We start from the raw sequence: 23,962 nt of genomic DNA on the forward strand, positions 1-23,962 counted from the left end.
CGCCCCCACCCCCAAGCTGTTTCCCCTCACGTGACCCAGGGCAGCGCTCCGCGGCTGCGCTCAGAGGACCTTACTGGGACCCATGCGCAGTGAGCTACCGACCCGCCCAAGCGCCGAAGTCCGAGTTACGGCTGCGCAGGAGGCAGCTAAGCGAGGAGCGTGCGCAGTGCGACCGGGTGGGAACGCTCGCCCCCACCAGCACACCGGTGGACCTAGCGGGCAAGCGCCCTGTAAATAGACGTCGTCAAGCAATCAGCGGCAAACGGAGCGACTGATGAGTCTTTTAATAGAAAAACAAACGTGTACAGTAGCAACACACTCTCTGGCGATCCAGATGGCGCCGGGCTTCAGTTCTTCACTTTGGGAGGTGGCCTGAGAGAAGAAAGTGGACTTAGAAGAGCCCGTGGCCACGTTGGAGCACTGGTAACAAGCGCCGATGGGGCCCCGCGCTCACCTGTACACGCCCACGACCACGGCGTGGTCTCTCTCGTACGGCTCTAGGGTCAGCTGCTCCTGGGGCTTCATGTTCTCCTGCTGCATCTTTTTCACCTCAGAGGCAAAGACGGCCTCGGCGGAGGCTGTGGAGTCAATGCAGTTAGCCTGCAAAAGAGAGGATTTGAAGTCTGAGGCACGCTTTGGGATAATCCCCCCTTTTTGTGCTTCTTTAAACCAGCAGAATTTGTTTTTACTGGAGACTAGGCTTTGGAAATGTACGGAAAGACTTTGTTAGAGAAGTTTTCGATTTGGTTTGGATTTGGAACAGAAATCCTTGAACAGAACCCTATTTATCTAAAAGATAGTGTTTAAATTTTACATTTTTTTTTCCCTTCCTCCTTCCTTTTCTTTAGGAATTATGCAGCTGAGAATTCCAAAAACAAACGCAGCAGAGAATGGGAAATCTGGTTGAAGTACTGGACCGCCTCTGAACTCAAAAGAAGATAAACTTTTTAAAGATGCACCTAGCATTTATCTGTTGTTTATTTTATACCAGGTTCTGTTCTAAAGATTCCACATACACTGAGAAGTGTAGTCCTTACATCAACACTAAAAGAGGACTAATATTGCTATTTTACAAGTGAAGAAACAGGCATATAGGTTAGGTAACTTGCCAAAGACACAGCAAGCTGGAATCCAAACTCAGATATTCAGACTCAGTGATCATGCACTCAACCACTATAGTCTATTGCCTCCTTAAATTCTATGGTTTTCAGTTTTGTAGACATTTTTCATTATATTCTATTCAATTGGGTGGCTTATAGGGAGCTGAGAATACACTTAATCAGGGTTGTTTTGACCGACTGCTTGGTAGTTACAAACCAAGAAGATATCGGCACCCCATAGACTCCTCCAAGCTCCACACCTTAATGGAAATCACAAAGTGTCCTCCGTTACGCAGGAAGGTGTGGGCATTCAGGGCTACAATCCGGGTCTGGTCTGGCTGGGCCACGTCGGCAAAGATCACATCCACCATTGCTAGGGAGAAAGAAGTAGCAGTTAAAAGCTGGACCCACTTAATCTTCCCAGCTCCTCCCATGGGGCCTGAGCCCCAACACCAGCAGGTTCCTGGCAGTCTTCCCTGCCTCCAGTCTCACCTCCCCCCGCAATGATCCCCCACCCTCCACAGTGCCCCCAAGATGGGTCCAAAGCCCACAGTTACACCAATCATTCATTCCTCTTGTAAACCATATTGCCACCTACTCTGTGGCCAGCCCCGGGCCGGGCGTCGGGGGCACAGAGACGAGTCAGACCCGGACCCTGCCCTCGAGACGCTCCCAGGTCTGGTGGGGGAGACAGACACGTCATCAAAAAGGCAAGTAAAGGCGAGCACTTACAGGCAATAGCGTCTGCAGGATTGTGATATGAAAACAAGTTGCAGGACAGAGGTAGGGTATGAATGCACAGGGAAAAAAAACTCAGGAAGAAAAACTTAAAAAAATGAAAATATGGTGCAATGACTTTTTTAAAATCAGGAAAAGTTGACATCAAATTGTTCAGATCAGCTACCTCTGGGGGTACTTTACAGGTGCTCAATTTTTATACTATGTTTCTGAACTTTTTTTTAAAAACCAAAGTTATTAATATTCACAATGTGTCCCTCTAGGTGTGCTTTCCGGGTTATGATCTCACCAGATGATGCTGATGAGGACCTCTGAAGAAGGTTTTTATGCCTAAGTGAGGGGCAGCACAAAAGATACTGGGTTTTGGAGCCAGGCAGGCAGGAAGTACTCGGTGGGAGGTGGGAGTGTCAGGAGATTAGAGGGAAAGAGGTTGGCCCAAGGACCCAGATAGCTGGGTCCCTGAAGCGGGACCACCACCTCCACCTCACCTGGCTCCCCAGACCATTCGCATTTCTGCAGACTCAACCTGTTCATCCACTCCAATTCCATCCAAATCAGGGCTCCGGGGGCCTCCTCGAGGACACCTGGAGTGGCCTGTCTCACACCTTCCCCTCTCCCAAGCCAACCCTAGACCCCTCACCGATGAGCATGCGGTATTTGTGCGGGTGCCGAGCATCTTCAATGACAGGAATAATGTTGGTCCGCTTCTTGGCCAAGTTAATGAGGTCACGGCCAGAACGGTGGGAGAACTCAACTGCATAGACCAGACCGTCCTAGAAGACATCAAAGTCAAACAAAAATAACAATGGTAACTAGTTCTCCTGTATGGAGTGCCTACTCTGGCCCATATACCGCATGCAGCTCTTCAAATTCCCAAATCAAAACATTACCATTTAATGACCTGTTATTCATGATGTGTGTGTGCATACTAAGTCGCTTCAGTTCTGTCTGACTCTTTTTGACCCCACTGACTGTAGCCTGCCAGACTCCTCTGTCCATGGGATTCTCCAGGCAAGAATACTGGAGTGGGTTGCTATGCCCTTCTGGAGGATCTTTCCAACCCAGGGATTGAACCCATGTCTCTTGCATCTCCTGCATTGGCAGGTGAGTTCTTTACCGCTAGAAGCACCTGGGAAGCCCTTGTTATCATTTTACAGATGAATAGGTCTGAGGTTATTCCATCCTACTTTGTCTTATCTGATAGCCCAGGCCCCCAGTTCAGGCTTAAAATGAGAAAGCTAGGGCATAGAGATGACATAACAGCTAAGAATACCTGCACTGGGCCAGACACTGCTCTAGGCACGTTACAGGATTTAATTCATTTATCATCACAATCACCCATTTTCCAGAGGGGCACACTGAGGCTCAGAGAGAGTAAGTACCTGCTAAAAGCCACTTCACTGTTAAAAGCCTGCACCAGAGTCTGGGGTTTTTAACCATTAAATTACACACCCTCTAGCCTCATAGCCAAGTGAGGAATCATGAAGTGAGATGTCTGGGTGCCCTCTCAACAGGGAGGCTGCCCAGCCGCACGGAAGCATAGGCCCCCAAACTGACAATCTCCTGTTTAGAGAAACCAGAAGCCCAGATTTGAGGGGTATCTTTTTTTTGGCTGCACCACATGGCATACAGGATCTTAGTTCCATAACCAGGGATGGAACCTGCACCCTCTGCAGTGGGAAGTGTTGGAGTCTTAACCACGCTTAACCAGGAAAGTCCCAGAGGGGTAGCAATCAAATGTACTCTCGGCTCTGGCTCTGGTCCCCCCAACATTGGTTACCCTGACACCCAAGCCCCTTCGCTCCAGGCCAAGAACTCAGGTGTGAGGCTGAACGGAGCTCTGGAGAACATGTGGTTCAAGCACTCCTTTCACGCACAGGCATGGTGACCAGGAAGGGCCTGGCTCCAAGCCCCTCGGTGCAGGGAGGCAGCCAGGGCCTCTGCGTCCAGGCAGGGGAGGGGACCTTTCCCTCCCTCCCACCTCTTCCTGTCCCTCCGTCTACTCACCGGGCCGACGATATCAGAGACGTGGGAGACGGTGGTGCCCGAGGCAGCCCCGAGGTAGAGCACCTTGGCCCCTGGCTTGATGTGGATCTGGTCCACCCCGCCCAGGATCGCAGCTGCCAGCTTGGAACGGAAGGGGTTCCAGGCACGGTATTCAATTTTGTCATCTCCCTCCTGCACCCGGAGAGATGGGGATGGAAGTCAGTGCCAGGCTCTTCTGCCAGACCCCACGGCTCTTAACTGTCAGGCCCTCAAAAGGGACTGGATGCCCAGTCATTGTACGAGAAGCAAATGAGTATACGCATCTGTGACCACAACAGGCAGGCCTGCGCTCTCGGGGTGGGGGGGGGGGCGGGGGGTTCCTGACTCGGGGAGAAGGGGCCGCGACGGGAACAGTCAAGACGAGACCATCCCAGACAACAGCAAGGCAAGACCTCCGCGTTGGCTCTGCGAACACTGCCTGTGCTGCCCCCGAGCTCAGGCACTGGGCAGACACTCTGAAGGGGACAAAGGCCTTGCCCCCAGGAGTGAGGCCACGCTGAACGGACACACATGGCACGGGAGCAGTGACACGTGCTCAGGAGAAAGGTCAAGCCAGGAAGGAGCGCGTGACGTCAGGGGAGCAGGGTGCGGGCAGGTGGGGATGAGAAGGGGGCGGCCAGGAGAGCCCGGGAGGGGGAACTGCCCGAAGCTGACGGCTCACTCAGGTCAGTGAGGAAGGGAGTTCCAGGCAGCAGGGAAGTCTCCAGAGAGGTCATGAGGGCTGCTACTGACAGATAGGGCGGGGCAAGGGGGCTCATGAGGGAGATGAGGGGACAGCAGACCAGAGATGCTCCTGCTTACACAGGACCGGCCTTGCCTGGAGCGGGGAGGGACAGTGTTCCAGGCAGGGGGAGCGGGGAGGCTGTGGGAGTGGCTGGAAGACGTGTGGTTAGGGGGCGAGGGAGACAGCAGGTGCAGGCCCCCCAGTCACACTGAGGACCCAGGACTTGAACCTGAAGCCAGCGTGAGGTCACGGAGGTGTCTGGGGAGGGGAGCATGTGATCTGATTTGTAGCTTAAGATGATCCCCAGGCTGTCTCATGTAGGATGAACAGTGGGGGGCAGGGAGACCAGACTGCTGGTAGCCATGGGGGCTTAGCCAGGCGTGGGGTCTCACCGAAATCGAGACTCTCTTCTCTCCGTAAACGGATTCCCCAGGGACCAGGTTCTTGGTGACCAGCGCATCTTCCTTTCCTCGACAGATGAAGACGCCTGGGGGAGGGGGTCAGAACAGGGTCAACACCCCATCGGGGCACCACCCCACCCCTAACCCCGGCGGGCTCCCCGCCCTCCTCACTCACCCTCATGTCGATGGGGCTCTACCATCACATTCTTCCCCGATGGGTTTCCTTTCTTTCCTCCCCGACCACGACCCCGGTTGCCACCAGACTGGAACCCGCCACCTACAAGGCAGAGACGAGGTGAGAGCAAAACCCCACGGTGGTTCCCTCCCCACCCTAGCCCCCAGCCCAGGGAGAGCCTGGTCCATCACCTCTTCCTCCTCCTCCTCGTCCACGGCCCCTGAAGCCGCCTCCTCCGCCACGACCTCGGCCCCCGCCGAAGCCTCCTCGGCCTCCGCCGAATCCTCCACGGCCGCCGCCGCGACCTCCGCGGTCACCAAAGCCACCGCGGCCACCGAAGCCGCCCCCGCGGGGGCTGAACCCTGTGATGGAAACAGAAATAGGAATCATCAATGGGGCCATGGAGTTTGAGAAGTTACTTCTACAGCGAAGGACTCTGCTCAGGAGAGAAATGTGTGCACATGCACACCGGGAGAGATGCCCACACGTGTCCAAGGCAGAACCAACAGGACTGACCCGAACGTCCATCGGCAGAAGGGATGAATGAGACTCGGACCGTTCACAGCCATCAAAGAAAAAAGGTTAACAGCAACACAGGACAGATAGAAGTCTCAATCCCAGTAAGTGAAAAAGCAAGCCCTAGAAAACCACGTCTGACACAACATCCTTTTTAAAAAGTCCAGCCACAACCAAGACTGAACAGCACTAGTTGTGTTGGTCCAGGTGATGACCCATGCACCCTCCCCTTACGGAGACAAAGGGTGTGGTATACGGGAAGCTGAGTATCAGGTCTGGGGAGGGTGAAACTATAAGGTGAGGATGAGAAGGAAAACAGGTAGAGGCAGATTACTGTTAATATTCTGCTTTCCTTAGCTGGGGAGTCAATTCACAGAATCTGTTCTGTTTCCAGTATTGATTAGTCTGAAGAAGAGTGTATGCCATGTGTGCCCATGTGCTGTGGCAGGAGGGTCCCCCAGGCCCTGAAACTGCTTCATGCTTTCCCACTCGGGACCTTGTGTATGCCAGAGAAGTGCTAACCCCAAATCGGTGGGGGGTCGGGGGAGGGCGCGTTCGGTACCCCATCTTTTCCTGCTAACTGGTCCCCCTGCTTCTAAACACACACGTCTCCCCCAGCTTGGTGTTGGCGGGGGAGCAGTGAGGGGGAAGCAAAAACCAAAAATTGTCCTTTATGGAGGGGCAACAGCTTATAAGCAGTTTACTTAGGGTTTGTCAAGAAGATGGAAAGTTTAAAGGAAAAAAAAAATTCAGAGAGACCTGATTTTCATCACTCTGGGAGACAGCAAACATTGTTTGCTGAGCCCAAAACAATGTCTGAAGCAGATTTCTCCTGGTGCTCACAGATACAGTATCTGACCTCTGCAATGGCTTCTAAAGCTCTGCTCTACTTTCAGAAAAACGGAGTTATCAATCATTTGTGTGAAAATCCATGCTGGTTTCAAATGACCTCCCTTGATGTAAACTATTCAATATTAAACCTGCTGAAGTTTTTGCAAAGGTGTGTTATATTCCCACCCTATGAAGGCTTCATTCCTCTTTCTTTTTTTAATTTTTTTTGGCCACCCAATGCACCACGTGGGATCTCAGTTCCCGGACCAAGGATTGAACCCGAGTCCCCTGCCTCGGGAGCTCTGAGTCTTAACCACTGGACTACCAGGGAAGTCCCCACGGAGGCTTCAGTCATCTTAATGGCGTTAAAGATGAAAACAGACAACTCTGAAGAGCTAGTCCTAATTTAAGTGTTCAAAATGAGCTGGTTTCAAACTCCTACCCGGGAGCTGCTGACCTCTGGTCTCCTGCTCCCTCTGCAGTCTCCTGCCTACACAGCAGCTGGTGACTGACCTTTTCAGAACAGCCAATCGGCTCTCACCATTCCCCTGCCCAAACTCCTTCAAAGGTTTTCCATCACATTCTAAATGAAATCACAATTCCTTTCTTGGGCTTCCAAAGTCCTAAGTCAGTGGGTCTCCCCCTTGCCCCATGCAAGCGATTCTGAGTAACTGTCTGGGGTGGGGGCCCAGGCATTGGACTTCAAAGTTCCTCAGGTCACTCTAACATGTAGCCCAGACTGAGAATCACCACACTGGCTTTGCTGACTTTCCTGACCACACTCTATGCTAGGTCCTGTGTTCTTCCTCCCCAAGAACAAACTCCATTTCCAGCTTCGACACCCTTGACATCTTCTGTTCCCTCTGCCTGGGTCCTGAGGACACTGTCTGACTCACCCCCTCCACTGCACGCAAGTCTCTGACCAAATGTTCCTTCCTCAGACCAGCCTTCTCTGGCTACCTGGCCTTTACTCTGCTTTCTTTTTCTTCCTGCTAATTATCATACATGGCATTTTAACAATTATCACTGCCTCTTCCCCACTCCCCCCACTGGAATCAACTCCAAATGGACAGGGATGGTTGTTCAGGTCATCACTGCATCCTGCAGGAATATGGGCTCCATGAAAATTAAATGAGCTGTTTACTGATGACTCTTAGAGCCCTGGGTTCTGCCTCAGGAAGAAAGCACCCTCTCTGTTCATTCAGGAAGCAAGTGATCGGACGGTGACCAGAGCCCTGGTCCCTCCCCTCAAACAGCTCATGGACTGAACACAGGTAGATGGCCATTCCATCCATGACCCTAGGGAGTAGACAAGGTTCGCGGGTGTCTTGAAAAGTTCACCCGTAAAAAGGAGATCTGGAAAATAACACAGTGCCCACCTTGGAGAATTGTAAAGATTAAACGACAACACACAAAAAGCGCTTAATACACTGCCTTACCTGCAGTTTGAATATATTATTCAAACTCAGGGGAACAAGTCTCTTCTCCTTCCTACTGAGGGGAGAAACCACCACGCTGAAGAGACCCTCAACCCAGTCGTGACAAAACAAAGACCCAGAAAGTGTGGCCATGGCATGGGGCACAGTATGCATGATACTCAAAACCTCTTAGTCCATTTCAGTTCCTGGAGCTCTTAGAAAGATGGACTGTACCCACTCCTCAGAAAAATACACATTCACATACTTTTTTTAAAATAACTTCTCTTCTGCCACAGCCTTCCCCATCTCCAAACTGGCACCCCACCCTTCCAGTTACATACGCCAAAACCCTGAATTGTCCTTGACCCCTCTCATGTCCACATGCAAACTATTGGCTCCATCTCCAAACCATATCCCCAAAGGGTGACAATCTGCCAACTAGGTCCACTGCCATCACCCTGGGCTGAGCCACATCATCCCCAAGTAGATGACAGCAACAACTTCTTACTGCTCTTTCACTCTTGTTCCCCTAAAATCTTTCACACAGAGCAAGAAGGATCCTTTCAAATGTCATAGTCAAGTCTGACTGCCATCATATCCTTGCTTGAAATCTCCCCAAGGCTTCCTCTCTCAACCAGACTAAAATCTTTGCTAAAGGACTTCTCTGGTGGTCCAGTGGTTAAGAATCCACCGACCAATGCAGAGGACATGAGTTGGATCACTGGTCTGGAAAGATCCCACATGCTGAGGGGCAACTACGCCAGTGCTTAGAGAAAGTCCGAACAACAGTGAAGACCTGTGCTCAGTCGGGTCCAATTCTTTGTGACCTCACGGACTAGCGCCCGGCAGGCTCCTCTGTCGGTGGAATTTTTCCACCAAGAATACTGGAGTGGATTGCCATTTCCTACTCTAGGGAATCTTCCCGACCCAGGGATCAAACCGGTCTCGAGTCTCCTGCACTGTAGGCCTTCTTTGCCACCTGAGAGTCCCAGTGGAGACCCAGCACAGCCAAAAATACATAAATAAATAAAAATCCTCGCTAAAGAGCAGACCCCTGACAACTTCTACAACTTCTTATCCTAACGCAGTAAGGGCAGGGTGGGGAAGAAGGTGTAGCCTCCACTCCTGGGACAATCAGACCACAGGGTGCCTATGGGCTTGTCAGGGTCTCAGGTGGGAGGCACACCGCCCGGCACTTCTCACTTCACCAGCACATCCCCAAACACTGAAGAGAAAGAGAACTTGGGAGGGGGCATGGAGCCACAAATTCCACTACCCCTGACCAGATGACCCCATTTCTCCACAGGTCGAAGGGGAAGGAGGAAGGAAAAAACGAAAATCTGTACTAAGAAACAGACCCTTTCTGTCACGGTGGAAGATTTCCTCAACTCCAGGGGAGCAAGTTGTGGGAAGGAGAAAGGAAATCAGCCTGATTTATAAGAGCTGAGACATCTGGGGAAAAGGACCCTAATTTTGTTCCCCTTGATGAGAATGGTAAAGATAACAATTAGAGCCAATACTATTATACGTCAAGCACTGTGCTATACAAGGTATAATAGACAAAATCTAACTATGTGAAACTTTAGGGTGTACAACCTGTTCAGCTAATACATATATATTGCAAAAGGATTACCACCATGTGCTATTTTTTCTTAACAAGCTCTCACTAAATTAGAACTGGGTGCCATTTTATTGACGAGATAACTGAGGCTCAGACAGGTAAAGTGACTTGCCCAAAGTCACACAGTGAGTTAAGCACAGTTAGGATTGAAACTCTGAACTGAGGCCCTTCTGCTGTCAAAGCAGGGACTTGCCTCACTCCACTAGGAGGGAGGTGCGGAGGGCTCATCAGAATCTCCAGTAAAATCGGAATGAATAAAGCCACTCACGCCCTGTGATTACCTCCCTCCCCCACCCCACAATCCTATACTCGGCGTGTGAAGTTTCACCTCACTTCTCAACGCAGTTGAGGATCACTAGGCTCCGGATCTCCACTCCATGCTTAGGGATCCGCCCCCCTCGGGAGAGTACAGAGCGGGAAAGTGGGCCAGAGAGGTCCACAGACTATCAAGTCAGAATACTCATCTATGCGGCTGTCTCCGAGAAGCCGGGTTTGAAGTCAAGGGTACTGTAGCTGCGGCAGCGACAGGGAAGGATACGGGGTCTTAAGAGGATCCAGTCTCTGGGCCCAAGATCAGGGACTCTTCCGCCTCGCGATGAGGCCAAATCTCCAAATCCCACGCCCAGAGATCCAAGACCCCCGGTGCCTGAATCTAGATTCTGGGCAGCACCCTCGACTGCCGCCCGCGGCCCAATATCCAAGACCCCCTAATGACGGCCTCAATGAAACGAATTCCAGTTCAGGACATCCCCAATTTTACGCCCAAGACCCTCGACTCACGACCGTGACCTCTGACGAGTCAGTCAGTCACAAACCTCTAGACCAGGAACCCGAACCCTAGGCTCAGGTTAGCTCATCCCCACGAGAGGCCGGAACAGGACCCTTCCTCACAAGAGACGGGATCCGGGCCTCAGAACCCCTGCCAGCCAGGCCAAGACCCCGCCCCTCTGTTCCCGCCTGGCACCCCGCTCCTCGCCGAGTTCCAGCCCTGACCCCGACCCCAACCCGGGCTGCACCTGGTTTCATAGCGAGCGCCGAGCTGCGCGCCTCAGGTATCGGCGGCTTCCCGGGCTCCACGCGACCGGGGCTGACGCACGTGGAAAGGAGCGCAGGCGCGCGGCGGCGTACACTGCATGACGCGACCACGCAGCCCCGCCCCTCGGAGCCGCAGCCCCGCCTCGCCCCCAGCGCGCCCACTGTGGGCGGGAATTTTTGAGCTTCTCAGGGCTCCGCCCCCTCGAGCGCCCTAGGCGCTACCGTGACATGGGCAGAGATCGCTACACGCTTCCCGCTTCCCTTTCACAGGTGCGAGCACCCCAGTAATCAGGAAGTGAAAATGTAGTCCCTAAGTCATGTCCGACTCTGCGACGTCATTGACTGCAGCCCACCAGGCTCCTCTGTCTGTGGGATTCTCCCCAGGCAAGAATACTGGAGTGGGTTGCCATTCCCTTCTCCAGAGGATCCTTGCGAACCGGGGATGGAACCCTGGTCTCCCGCGTCGCAGGCAGATTCTTAACCGTCTGAGCCACCAGGAAGCCTGAGTAATCAAGGCTCATCCTCAAACTTTCGCAGGAGCTGTGCCCTTTGCTTCTCTTCTCTATTCCCAGTTAACTCCCTAAAATTCCCTCTACACTCAAAAGCCTTCCCTAATCCATTTCCATCCCCAAGAACAAGCGCCGGCTCTGGACTCCATTCATACATTGGAAAAGCACTTGTTGTGTGCCTGAATGTACCAGGCACTCTGTTCTAGGCACTGGGAATGCAGCAGGGAACAAGACATAGAACTCCGGAGCTCATCTTCCGATGAGGGAAACAGACACCAAACAAGTTAGTAAAAACACGCTGAATGGTAGAAGGCCATAAGTGCTTTGGAGAAATAAGTGCTTTGGAGACTGGTGTTGGGAAGAGGGGTGAAATTTCTTACAGGGTGGTCAGGGAATGCATCCAGTGACTTTTGAGCAAAAAGCTAAAGGAAGTGAATGAGGCATGCTCCTGTCTGGGGGAAGAGAGTTCCAGGCAAATAGGATTGCATGCGCAAAGGCCCTGAGGCAGGAAAGGTAAGGAGAGTTGCAGAAACACTGAGGAATGTGTTTCAGGCAGAGTGAGCAGGGGAGAATGGGAAGAGATGAGAACAGGGAGGTTAACAGGCAAATTGTGTGGGGCCTTTGACTTTTACTGAGTGAGATGGAGGGTTCTGAACAGAGAAGGGATGTGATCTGACCTGGGTCACTCTGGCTGAATGTGGGAAACAGAGTGAGAGAGAGAGGTGGGAGCAGGAAAACCAAGGAGGGGCCTGCTGCAGTGGATCAGGCAGGAGACAGGAAGGACCAGATCAGGATGTAGACGGAGGAGGGAACAAGGAGAAGACTCTGTATTAATACTGAGAATTTTGCATTTTGTAATTTTATAATTTGAATATTCATCCTCATATTGATTCCACAAAGCAAAACACATGCTACTATGAGCAATTAGAAACAACCTCCAGGAGAATCCACTGGTCTGTTCTGTTCATTGTTGTATTACTTTGTATCCAGAACAGATACACAGTGGGTGCTCCCTAAATGTTTGTTGAAGGAATGAATGAACCTGTGCTGTCTTGAGTTCTCTGTGCAGGGTGTTCTGGAAACACTCCTGAAAATTTGTTTACATATTAAGATGGAAAATCTGTGGAGTCTATGCTGCATTTCCAGGAACTATGTAATATTTCAAATGGTTCCAATTCAGGGTAGTGTTACCTACTACTCCTGGATCTTACTGTTTGCCTTCCAATTAAAAATAATTTTTTTTTCCTAAAAGATAAAAATCCAGGATGTCCCTGGTGTTCCAGTGGTTAAGATTCCATGCTTCCAATTCAGGGGGTGCCAGCTCCATCCCTGATTGGGGAAATGAGATCCCACGGGCCTCGAGGCATAGCCACAAAAGGGAAAGAAAAATGGATGACAATCCTCAGAGTACAGTGCAGGCTCTCTTCTGGAATCCTGGCACCATCTCCTGGCTCTGAGGTATTGCATCTGCCAACTTGCTCTGCAGACCTGAAATGGGTACTACCAGTGAGTAATTGGGCTTCCCTGCTGGCTCAGATGGTTAAGAATCTGTCTGCAGTGGGTTGGGAAGCCCTGGCAAAAGGAATCGCTACCCACTTCAGTAGTCTTGCCTGAAGAATCCCATGGACAGAGGGGCCTGGTGGGCTACAGTCCATGGGGTTGCAAAGAGTCGGACACGACGGAGTGACTAACACTTTGACTTCCCTTTTCAGCGAGTAATTGGGGCTTGCCAGGTGGCGCTAGTGGTAAAGAATCCACCTGCCAGTGTAGGAGACTCAGTAGGCTCAGGTTCAATTCCTGGGTTGGAGAGAGCCTCTGGAGTAGGAAGTGGCAACCCCTCCAATATTCCTGCCTGGAAAATTCTATGGCCAGAGGAGCCTGGTGGGCTATAGTCCATGGGGCCACAAGAGTCGCACATGATGAGCACACAGTGAATAATTAGGGGGGTACCTGCTAGTCTTGTGCTGGGGGCACAGTGGTGACTGACAGAATCCAGCCTTTTTGGAGCTGCCAGTCCCTGGTCCTCTGACAGTGGTGGTTCAGAGGGGTCAGGGCCAGAATGGGGAGGGGGGACAGTACAGGCAGAATGGTCAGGGCTGGGAGAGAGGAGGCATCCCTGGAGGGCTTTTCTTCATGTCCCCCCACGTCCCCTGAACCTTCCTTTTACTTTCCTGCTCTGATCACAACCTAGTTCTCCCATGAAGACACACCTTTCTGTGCAGCCCTTCTAAGCAGAGGCTCTTTCTCTTCCTCAGCCTTCATGCTCACTGGGCCTGTAGATGAGATAAGTTCCTTGTGGCTACTTCTAAACCATCCTCTGCCTCCTCTCTAAGACCCTCACTTTGAAATTTCTGCACAGAAGCTGCTCCCATTCTTGTTACCAGCTTTATCGACTCCCAAGTCACTGCAGTTCACTTCATCTTTTTAGCTCTAGGCTCATGGCCACCCAAACTGCTCCTCTCATAATTCTTGTTGACTTCCAAATTCAGGTAGATGATCCTTTGACCGTTCTGGCCTCTGGATCTCTTGACTTCTCCTCCTCTAGCGACCTCATCCTCCGCCCAACCCTTCCCTCCCATACCCAGACTTTGTGCAAGGGACACAATGGTGACTGTGGCAGTCCCGAGGTCCCAGGCTGGTGGGGAAGAAAGGCCCACCCCCAGACAGTGACAACCCCAAAACTGCAGCCCCTGCAGAATCTCAGTTCCATGCATCTCACTGTCTGCCCATCACCTCCTGTCTCTCCAGTTCACTCCCTCTGAAATTGCTGCTCCGAGAACCCTTCAGCCCCGTGAAGCTGACCTCCTTCTCCCTGCCCCTCACCTCACCTCCTCATGATCACACTACTCTCACCATCCAGCCCAATGCCCCATCCACTGTTATCTCCTCTCCTTTCCTCATGCCCTCAAACTTCTAACTTTATCTTTTGCACCCAGTTGAGTCCATTCTCCACCTCTTTCACACCTGCACACTGGTAGCTGAATGTGGATAGAGAAAAACCCATACCCACTCTATGCATGACCCCAAGCAGTCCAGCCATCCCATCACATGCCCCTAATTAAATCATTCTCCCATTTCCTTTTTTTTTTCCTTAGTAGTATCAGTAATGTGCTCATTTTTAAATGCTTAAGGCATAATTTACATATCATAAAATCCACCTCTTTGGGGACTTTCCTGGTGGTCCAGTGGTTAAGAATCCATCTTCCAATGTAGGGGATGCAGGTTCGATCTCTGGTCAGGAAACTAAGATCCCACAGGTTGAGGGGCAACAAAGCCCACCCACCACAACTAGAGAGAAGCCCATGTACCACAACAATGAAAGACCTATGTGTGACAGCTAAGACTGGACATAGAAACAAACAAATAAATAAATATATTTTTAAAAGATCAATCTGTTAAAAAAAAAACACCTATTTTATGTGTACAGGTCAACACATTATAGAACACATTTTAGTAAATTTATAGTTTATACACTCATCACTACAATTCAGTTTCAGAACGTCTCAATCATCACATTTCATATAGATAAGATTATACAATATGTAGAATTTGGTTCTGGTTTTTGTCACTTAGCATCACGTCGCAAATGGTTGCATGTTATCACTAGCTGGTTCCTTTTCATTGCTGAATTCACTGTACGGCTAGACCACACTTTGTTCGTCTGTCTTTCCAGATGTTTCCAGTATGGAGGTTATTATGAGTAATGCTGCTATGAAATATTCACTTACAAGTACTTGTGTGGACAGATAATTTCTTTTCCTTTTTTTTTTGAGAAGAGTTCCAGGAGTCAGATGGCTGAATCATGTGATCAGAGTATGTTTACCTACTGACACACTCTTTTCCAAGGCAGCTGGACTGATTTTCTCTTCTTTTTTTTTTTTTGGCTGGGGTGGGTCTTCGTTGCTGTGCATGGGCTCTCTCTAGTTGCGGTGATCAGGGGATACCCTTCATTGTGTTGTGCAGGCTTCTCATTGCAGTGGCTTCTCTTGTTGCAGAGCACAGGCTCTGGAGTGCAGGCTCAGTAGTTGTGGCGCAGGGGTTTAGGCGTTCCGTGGCACGAGGAATCTTCCCGGATCAGGGATCGAACCTGTGTGGCCTGCATCAGCAGGCGGACTCTTAACCACTGGTCCACCAGGAAGTCTTGCACCCCTTTTCTTGAAGGATCATTTTACACACTCTTCTCTCTCATCAGACCTCAAAACTTTTCTTTCTTGCTCTGAATTGATGACTTTGTTTCCCATTTGAATGAGAACATGCAAGCAATCACAAGAGAATTTCAGCATTCTCTGACCCATATTTACCAGTCAGTGACACCTGTTAACTTCCTTTGCTGTAAAAGAAATCTGTTTTTGTGTTCATACACTTCGCTGCTGACACCAGATATATTTCCACAACAAGCAAGTCTCCAGTTCTCTGCAGACTCCAACTGCTGTCCTACAATTTAATTTCTTTCGGACACAAACTACACGGAGTTGCGGCAGACCCCACAGGTTAAGGACAGAGAGAAACAGAGGAAATCCACTTTAAGTGAGGTGGTTGTGGAAGGGCTCTGTAAGGTAGTAACAGGTAAGTGAACATCTGAAGGATGAGATGCATCTAGTCAGTGATGAGTGGAGGGAACAGTTTTTTCACAAAGGAATGAAGTGAAAAATTTGGCATGTTCAATACTCTGAAAGATAAGGTTCCCAAATCATAATGACAGTGATAGCAGATGAGTTCGAAGAGGTTGGCAGAGGACTTCCCTGGTGGCCCAGTGGCTAAGACTTCATGCGCCCAATGCAGGGGGTTCAGGTTCAACTCCCTGGTAAGGGAACTAGATCCCACATGCCACAGCTAAAGATCCTGCATGCCACAACTAAGACGTGGTGCAGCCAAATAAACGTTGTTCAGTCACAAAGTTGTGTTTGACTCTTTGTGACCCCATGGACTGCAGCATGCCAGGCTTCCCTGTCCTCCAGTATCTCCTGGGGTTTGCTCAAACTCATGTCCATTGAGTCGATGATGCCATCCAACCATCTTGTCTTCTGTTGCCCTCTTCTCCTCTTGCCCTCAATCTTTCCCAGCATCAGGGTCTTGTCTTCAGAGTCAGCTCTTCGCATCAGGTAGCCAAAGTATTGGAGCTTCAACTTCAGCATCAGTCCTTCCAATGAATATTCAGGGTTGATTTCCTTTAGGATGGACTGGTTTGATCTCCTTGCTTTTCAATGGACTCTCAAGAGTCTTCACTACCACAGTTCAAATGCATCAATTCTTTGGTGCTCAGCCTTCTCTGTGGTCCACCTCTCTTTATTTATAAATAAATAAATACATTTTAAAAATAAGAGGTTGGCAGGGGCCTTTTAGGTGAAGGAATTTGATTTTATTACAAGATCAATTTATAGCCAGTGGTACTCTTCATAGGTAAGGAAGAGTCCTCTAGTGGCTGTGAGCATGAATTACAGGCGGGGAGGAGCAGATGGTAGGCATGATGACGGCAGCTGAACCGGGTGGTGGCAGGTGGGCATGATAAGAAAGGCAGGCAGATTTCAGGTATGTTTTGATATCATCCAAAAAGATGTTTTGATGAACAGAGTGGAGGGCAAAGATGAAGGAAGAATCAAGAATAATTCCTCATGTTCTGACTGAGGTTTGGCAGTGCTAGTACTGAGGCGGGGGAGACCAGTATAGGCAGGGCAGGAGACAGAGTCAGTTTTTGATGCGTTGATTGGACGAACACCTTAAGTCCTCACTCCAACTCTCTGAGGCAGGGACTATCCTTAGCTCTACTTTAAGTATGATGCTTTTGGCTGAAAGTTTGTGTCCTTTCAAGATTCATGTGTCGGAAGCTAATCTCCAGTGTGATGGTATTTGGAGATGGAGACTTTGGGGGAGTGATACTCCCCCATAAGGGCACTCTCATAAGGGTGGAGCCCTCATGAATGAGATTACTGCCTTTATAAAAGAGGCCCAGAGAACTCCCTTGCCCTTCCACCAAGTGAGGACACATGAGAAGATGGTCATCTATGAACCAGAAAGCAGGCTCTCACCAGACACCAAATCTGCTGATGCCTTGATCTTGGACTTCCCAGGCTCTAGTGAAAGTGAAAGTGTTAGTTGCTCAGTCGTGTCTGACTCTTCGCGACCCCATGGACCTTAGGTTTTCAGGCTCCTCTGTCCATGGAATTCGGGCACTACTGGAGTGGGTTGCCTTTCCCTTCTCCAGGAAATCTTCCCCACCCAGGGATCAAACCCAGGTCTCCCACATTGCAGGTACATTATCATCTGAGCCACCAGGAATCCCAGGCTCTAGTACTGTGAGAAATTTAAATTTTTGTTGTTTATAAACCACCCATTTTATGATATTTTGTTATAGCAACCTGAGTGGACTAAAACATATGAAGAAACTGAGTGGCAGAGAAATTACCATGCCCGGATTATAAATGATAAAGTTAGAAGCTGTTGATATTTTCATTTTCTACTTCTTCCCTCCGTCCAATTGTTCATTTTCTCATCCATCCATTCTTCTAATCATCCAACCGCCCATTTTCCCACTTCCCCACCCACATCTTTCCCAATCTATCTATCTGTCTCCATCCATTGGTCTCCTCACCTGCCAGTAATTCATCATATGCCAGGTTCCCCAGACATCTGACACCTGATGTGCAGGAAGGAGGGGCTTCCCAGGTGGCTCAGTGGTAAAGAACCCACCTGCTAATGCAGGAGATGTAATAGACTCAGGTTTGATCCCTGAGTCAGGAAGATCCCCTGGAGGAGGGAATGGCAACCCATCCCAGTATTCTTGCCTGGAGAATCCCATGGGTAGAAGAGCCTGGTGGGCTACAGTCCACCAGGTCTGTAGGGTCGCAAAGAGTAGGACATGACTGAAGCTACTTAGCAAACACACATGATAAGAAGACATAAGACAGACACATTGGTGTGCGACTTTATTTAAGATATTTATTTAATGCTTTTCCGGTTGGCCTCAAGTGGCTCAGCAAAGGGGTAGAGCGGAGAGGGGACACATACAATGACAGAGTGCGTCCTTCCACCTCCAGAGGCTTCAGGTCCTGCAGTCTTCCTTTCCGGTGGATGACTGATCAGTCCTGACTGTAAGACACAGACACTTAGCACTTTTTGTAGATGGAGCACCCACCCCGACTTCCCCCTTCCCATGAGGATGCAGGTGCCCCTGCTCCAAGAAGCCTAGCCTCCGAGCTGTATCCCTTACCATGGCAAGAAGTCCTGTGCTTTCCAATTCTCCAATGTTGTCTCCTTCTGGGAGTTAGGCCAATCATTGGTCCAGTCTGCGTCAAAGTTTCCACAGGCCCCACACAGCTTCCCAGCATGGTCATCGCTGACCACCACAGCCAGCTGCCCATCGGTGCCAAGCTGCACCTGGACCCCCGCCTTCTGCTGGACTAGCACAGAGCCGTCAGCGTTCTGACTCACGGACACAGATGTTAACACCTCAGCTGGGAGGTCCACTTGGAGACCGTTCACCTGGTGGTTTTGGCAGGGGAAAAGGTGGGTGAAACACACAGGTGAGGCTGGAACCACAGAGAAGCCTGGGTGTTACTACAAAGGAGACCCCGAGGAAGACCACGAGTCCTAGGAGCAAAAGCAGAAAGGCAGAGGCTGAAAGAGATGAAGGCCTAGATGGAGGCACCAAATGGAGAGATGGACACCTAAGACAATTAGAGATGGGGATGAGTGGGTAAGAGCACAGAGAGTGGATGGATGAAGAGACGGATCGATGCATAAGCAGGTGTGCACACAACATTCCAAAGGCACCTGGGGTTGGGGGGAGGCACTTGCACCAGAGAGATAAACAATGAGTCAAACCCCAGCATCATCCTGTCTAATTCTAGTTTTCTAAACAAAAAGAACCCTTGAGCATGTCCTGTGAAGTTACTGGTTCCCTAACAAGGCAACTTCATCCCTTATTTTCGCCCCGCTGATGTCTGAAGACAAGTCATGACCTAACCAGTGTAATAATCATGTGAGAAAATGACCGTTTGTCCATCACAGGCTGTGGACTCAGTAACCCTGGTAACCTGGTGAGTTTTTTCTTTTAAATAACTGTTGTCTGTTTTCTCTGACGAGTTAACCCTTGTAGAGTTAGACTCCCTGGAGAGCCTTCTATCAAAGAAAAGTTCTTTTCTTCAAAATGCTCTTGTATGTGACGCTTCCTCTGCCAGATGACTGGAGAGTCAGGTAGATAAGAAAGATAAGGAGACAGATCTGAAGGGGTGGATGGATGGACGGATGGGTGAATCAATGGAAAAAAAGGAATGGAGGGGGGATGAAGGGAGGAAAAAAGGAAGGAGAGGTGGAAGGAGGAGAGAAGGAGGAGGGATAGACACAGTGAAGGACAACTGGAGAAGCGGGAGGGAAGTCTCAGCAGGCTGCAAGCTTCGACGGTATAAGAAGTGGGACTGAGTTATCTGTGTTCCCCAGCACATAGCCTGGTGCAGAGGGAATGGGGATGAATGTAGTCACAAAACCAGACTTGCTGGGGCCAGGCCCTGATCTAGGTACTGGTGACAAAGTGAAGACCAAGGGGAACAGGATCCCTGCCCACCTGAGGATTATATGCCAGTGAGGGAGCATGTCAACCAACATGAAGAAATAATGGATAACTTCAGAGAGTGACTAGCACTGGAAGGGGATAAAACAGAGTAACCGCACAGAGGCTGGACTGAAGAGGAAGAGCTTCCGTAGGGTGCTGGGAAAGGCCTCTGTAGAAGCGGTGAGGGGGGAACTGAGATCTGAAGGATGAGAAGGAGCTGAGGCTTAGGAAATCTGGAAGGAGAGCACTGCGGCAGGGAGAACAGCAAGCGCAGAGGCCTGGCGGCGGGAACAAGAGTGGTCCACTGTGTGAACAGCATAAAGGCCAGCTCGGCCTGTTATCAGCACAGCCCGTGAGCTCAGGAAGGAGTTGGAGGAAATGAGGTTGTTGAGGCCAGCGGGAGTCTGATCACATAGTCTTGCAGGCCATGGAAGGGAGGTGGCTTGAGTTTGAAATGTTGTTCTGAGAAGTCGCTGCAGAGTTTTAAGCAGTTTTAATCAGCAGAACTGATCTGATTCACATTTATAGAGCATCTGTCTGCTGTGTAGAGGATTGTTTCTAGACAGATGAGCAAAGGAAGGTCGTGAGTAGAGGTCTGCAGTAATCTCACTCCTGGGCATATATCCAGAGAAAAAACATTGATCAAAAAGACACATGTACCCCCATGTTCATTCACTGACGCACTATTGACAATAGCCAGGACATGGAAGCAACCTAAATTCCATCAATAGACGAATGGATAAAGAAGATGTGGTACATATACACAATGGAATATTATTCAGCCATAAAAAGGAATGAAATTGGGTCATTTGTAGAGACATGGATGGACCCAGAGTCTGTCACACAGAGAGAAGTAAGTCAGAAAAAGAAATATATTAATGCATAGATTTGGAATCTAGAAAAATGGTACAAACGAACCTGTTTGCAGGGCAGGAATAGAGATGCAGACACAGGGAATGCACATGAGGACACGGTGGAGGGGTAGTGGGATGAACTGGGAGGTCAGGGTTGACTGTGTATGCACTGCCATGTGTAAAACGGATAGCTATCGGGAGCCTGCTGTATAGTGTGGGAGCTCAGCTAGGTTCTCTGTGATGACCTAGATGGGTGGGAGGGAGGTCAGGGGATACATGTACATACATGCCTGATTCACTTCATCATATAACAGAAACTAACACAACATTATAAAGCAACTACACCCCAATAAAAAAATTAAGAACATATTCAACATAATAAAAGAGTAGGGGCCTGTCCACCTGAATTATGGATCCAGCAGAGAGTCAGAGAAAGAGTGACTGGTCTAGACTATGCTAAAGAGAGAACACAAGCTTCCCTGCTGAAAGCAGGGCTGAGTCTTGGACCATCTCCCTGCACTGCAGGAGGGATGCAGACCATCCCCTGGGGGAGGGGTGTGTGGAGCATGGGCTATACCCCGCTACTGGACCTAGAAGACACCAGTGCGTGGCTCTGCAATCCAAGAACAGGCCATGGAAACAGGACTCGGGAGCTTTAGAGCAGCCTGATATCTGTGTTTGGTCACGAGGCTCTATGACACAGGCCACGGCGGAGCAGACTATGAGTCGGCATCAGCCCTCAATTCGGCCAAAGAGTCTATCTCTAGAAATTTGGAATCAGGGTGGTGAGAACTGTGGAGTTTGGCAAATGCAAGGCAGTGATAAGTCAATGGAAGTTGAGGAACAGAAGGGAGGACCCATCTGGGCTAGAATGGACTCAGGAGACAAACAGTGACAGGCCTGAGGGGACCCTGAGAGCAAGCTGAAAGACAGCTGAGGGCAGAGGCAAGTGGCCTGGAATTGACGGAGTTCCAAGAAAGGTCCTGCTGAGCTAGCACTGCGCCTGGGGCCCATCTTGGTTCCCTGGGTCCACACCATCATCACCAGCACTCCATGGCCATCAAAGTGGTTCAGGGCATGGGCAGTGCTGGTGGGTTCAAAGCTTGGATCTCTTAGGTACTCTCTGAGTGACCTGAGTAAATGACTTCTCCTTTTTGGGCCCTGGTTTCCCCTCTGTGTAAACGGAGATAATGATAATCCCTGTTTCATGAGTCTGTTGGAGGGAGTCACAGAGAATGAAGCTGACTGGTGATCAGCAAGTCTTAAACACAGAGGTACAAATCCAGGGCACCTAGATCCAGCCACTCGCGCGGCTGTGTCCCTGTATTTTCTAGTTACGTGGGCCGATAAATTCAGTTTTGCTCAAGGCACTCTGAAATTGGTTTTCTCTCACTTGCAACCATAGAGTCTTGATTAACACTAACATCTACATGGCTAAGTTACTTGACTGTGCTTTTGCTCCTCAAGAACTCAGCCAGAAGAGAGGGACTAAGTTTGAAGTATTGACACAAATACAAACCCAGAGAAACAAACTGCAGAGATCTGTGAAGAAAACAGACATTAGGACAGATAGGCCACAAGGAACGAAGGCACACTGCAACAGGAAGAATAAAGCCCAGGGGAGACACAGCCCCTTTGTCCCGGCTTACCCATACGCCCTTGTTTTGGGTCACAGTCACTAGCCCCTCCTGGAAGAAGATATGAACCCGGGCCACGGCTTCCACTTTGCCCTTGCAGGGCTGAACATCGGCAACCACACGGTACCAAGGGACGGTCTCCTGTGATCCCGGGCAGCGGAAAGAGATCTCGTAGACACCAGAGGAGCTGACGGCGCCATGGGCCCCATCGAAGGTGGTGAGGTTGGCACCCACAGAGAGGGAACAGCGGCCATGGGGGACCCAGCAGTCCCGGGCCCCAGCCTGGACCTCGCATACACGACCCGCTGGGCAGCTGGCTGCCTGGCACGTCAGGCCAGTGCTCGAGGAACAGGAACAGCGCTGGCTGCAGTCCGAGGTGAGCAGGGAGGAGTTCACCTGTGCATAGAAGAGGGTAGGTCACAAGGAGTGGTGGACTGCAAACACACCACCACCTTCCACCCTCTGGATCCATCCAGGGTGATGCTGCAGTAACTTCCTCTAAGACATGGAGGACTTCCCTGGTGGCCCAGTGGATGAGTCTGCCAACCAATGCAGGGGACACAGGTTTGATCCCTGGCCCAGGAAGATCCCACATGCCGAGGGGCAACTAAGCCCCTGGGCCGAAACTACTGAGCCTGTACTCTAGAATGAGAAGCTGCGCAGTGAGAAGCTCGGGTACTACAATGAAGAGGAGTCCCTGCTCACTGCAACCGGGGAAAGCTCACGTGCAGTGATGAAGACTCAACCACAGCACAGCCAAAAAAAAAACAAATTTTTTAAAAAAGAAAAAAATGTTTTCTTAAGAAGAAAGAAATGTAGTCTATTTCCCCTTTCCCATTAATCTGAGCTGGACTTAAGACTATGCCTCGGTTATTGCAATGCAGCAGAAGCAACCCTGTGCCAGGTTCAAGCCTGAACCTCAAGAGACCTTACAGCTTTACTACTCTTTCTCGGAACCCTATCCAGCCACCACAGGCTAGCCCACCCGAGGAGAAGAGATCTCATGGAAGAGGGACGGCTAGCCCTCAGCTAACCCACTGGGGGACTATAGAAGTATGAGTGAGCCCAGGGGATGGCAGAAGAACTGCCCTGCTGAGCCCAGGCCAAATAGCAGAGTTGCAGAACTGTGACCAAAAGTTTTTTTTTTTTTTGCTTAGCATCTTCTTTCCAAGAAGTCCTGCACTTCTAGACCTTCCAGCCTACCGTTCTGCTATTAATAAAACTAGGATGAGGGACTTCCCTGGTGGTCCAGTGGTTAAGACTCTGCCTTGCAATGCATGGGTCACAAGTTCAATCCCTGGTCAGGGAACCAAGATCCCACACACTGTGGGGCAACTGAGTCTGCATGCTGGAACTACAGAACCTGTGTGCCACAACTAGAGAGAAGCCTGCATGCTGCAGCAAAAAAAAATAAATAAATAAAAAGAGATGAATGGGGAAGGACTGTGGTAATCTATCTTTCCTTTATTTGACAAACATGCTTCTGAAGAAGCAGGACAGCCTCGTGGTTCAGAGGTGAGTTCAGGCTGCTGGGGTATGAACCCCAGACTCCTTCCTTGCTAATGGGTAGCCTTGGGCTGGCTTCTCTTTGTCATCTGTAAAATGGGGCACATAACAATAGTCCGTGTCTCATAGAATTGCTGTGACTATCGAATGACTTAACATCTATAACCAACTTAGTGCATAGTTGAGCTCCAAAAGCATCAATCATGGGCTTCACTGGGGGTTCAGTGGTAAAGAATCCATCTCTGCCAATACAGGAAACACAAACCCATGTCGAACCCCATCCCAGGTCCAGAAAGATCCCAC

General features: G+C 50.1%; 2 protein-coding genes across 3 annotated transcripts in view; both read right to left on the reverse strand.

The window, feature by feature from the left end:
• Positions 1-269: 269 nt before the first annotated feature.
• On the reverse strand, positions 270-10,715 carry FBL (fibrillarin). The gene is made up of 9 exons (XM_061139291.1): positions 10,587-10,715; positions 5,376-5,546; positions 5,185-5,286; positions 5,001-5,095; positions 3,846-4,016; positions 2,479-2,611; positions 1,361-1,473; positions 455-600; positions 270-372 (listed from the first exon to the last, which is right to left on the reverse strand). The coding sequence occupies exons 1-9, from the start codon at positions 10,594-10,596 to the stop codon at positions 348-350; spliced, it is 966 nt and encodes a 321-aa protein (XP_060995274.1). The 5' UTR covers positions 10,597-10,715; the 3' UTR covers positions 270-347.
• A 7,315-nt stretch (positions 10,716-18,030) lies between these two features.
• The window catches only part of FCGBP (Fc gamma binding protein), a 41,951-nt gene continuing 36,019 nt past the window's right edge, over positions 18,031-23,962 (reverse strand). For both annotated transcript variants that reach the window (XM_061139293.1, XM_061139292.1), the window contains 3 exons: positions 22,166-22,549; positions 18,322-18,593; positions 18,031-18,200 (listed from right to left, as the gene is read on the reverse strand). In XM_061139293.1, coding sequence (XP_060995276.1) covers positions 18,191-18,200; positions 18,322-18,593; positions 22,166-22,549 — 666 coding nt within the window. In that variant the 3' untranslated portion in view covers positions 18,031-18,190. The remainder of the gene's footprint in view (positions 18,201-18,321; positions 18,594-22,165; positions 22,550-23,962) is intronic.

This window comes from Dama dama, chromosome 4 (assembly GCF_033118175.1).
Source record: "Dama dama isolate Ldn47 chromosome 4, ASM3311817v1, whole genome shotgun sequence".
Lineage (NCBI taxonomy): Eukaryota > Metazoa > Chordata > Mammalia > Artiodactyla > Cervidae > Dama > Dama dama.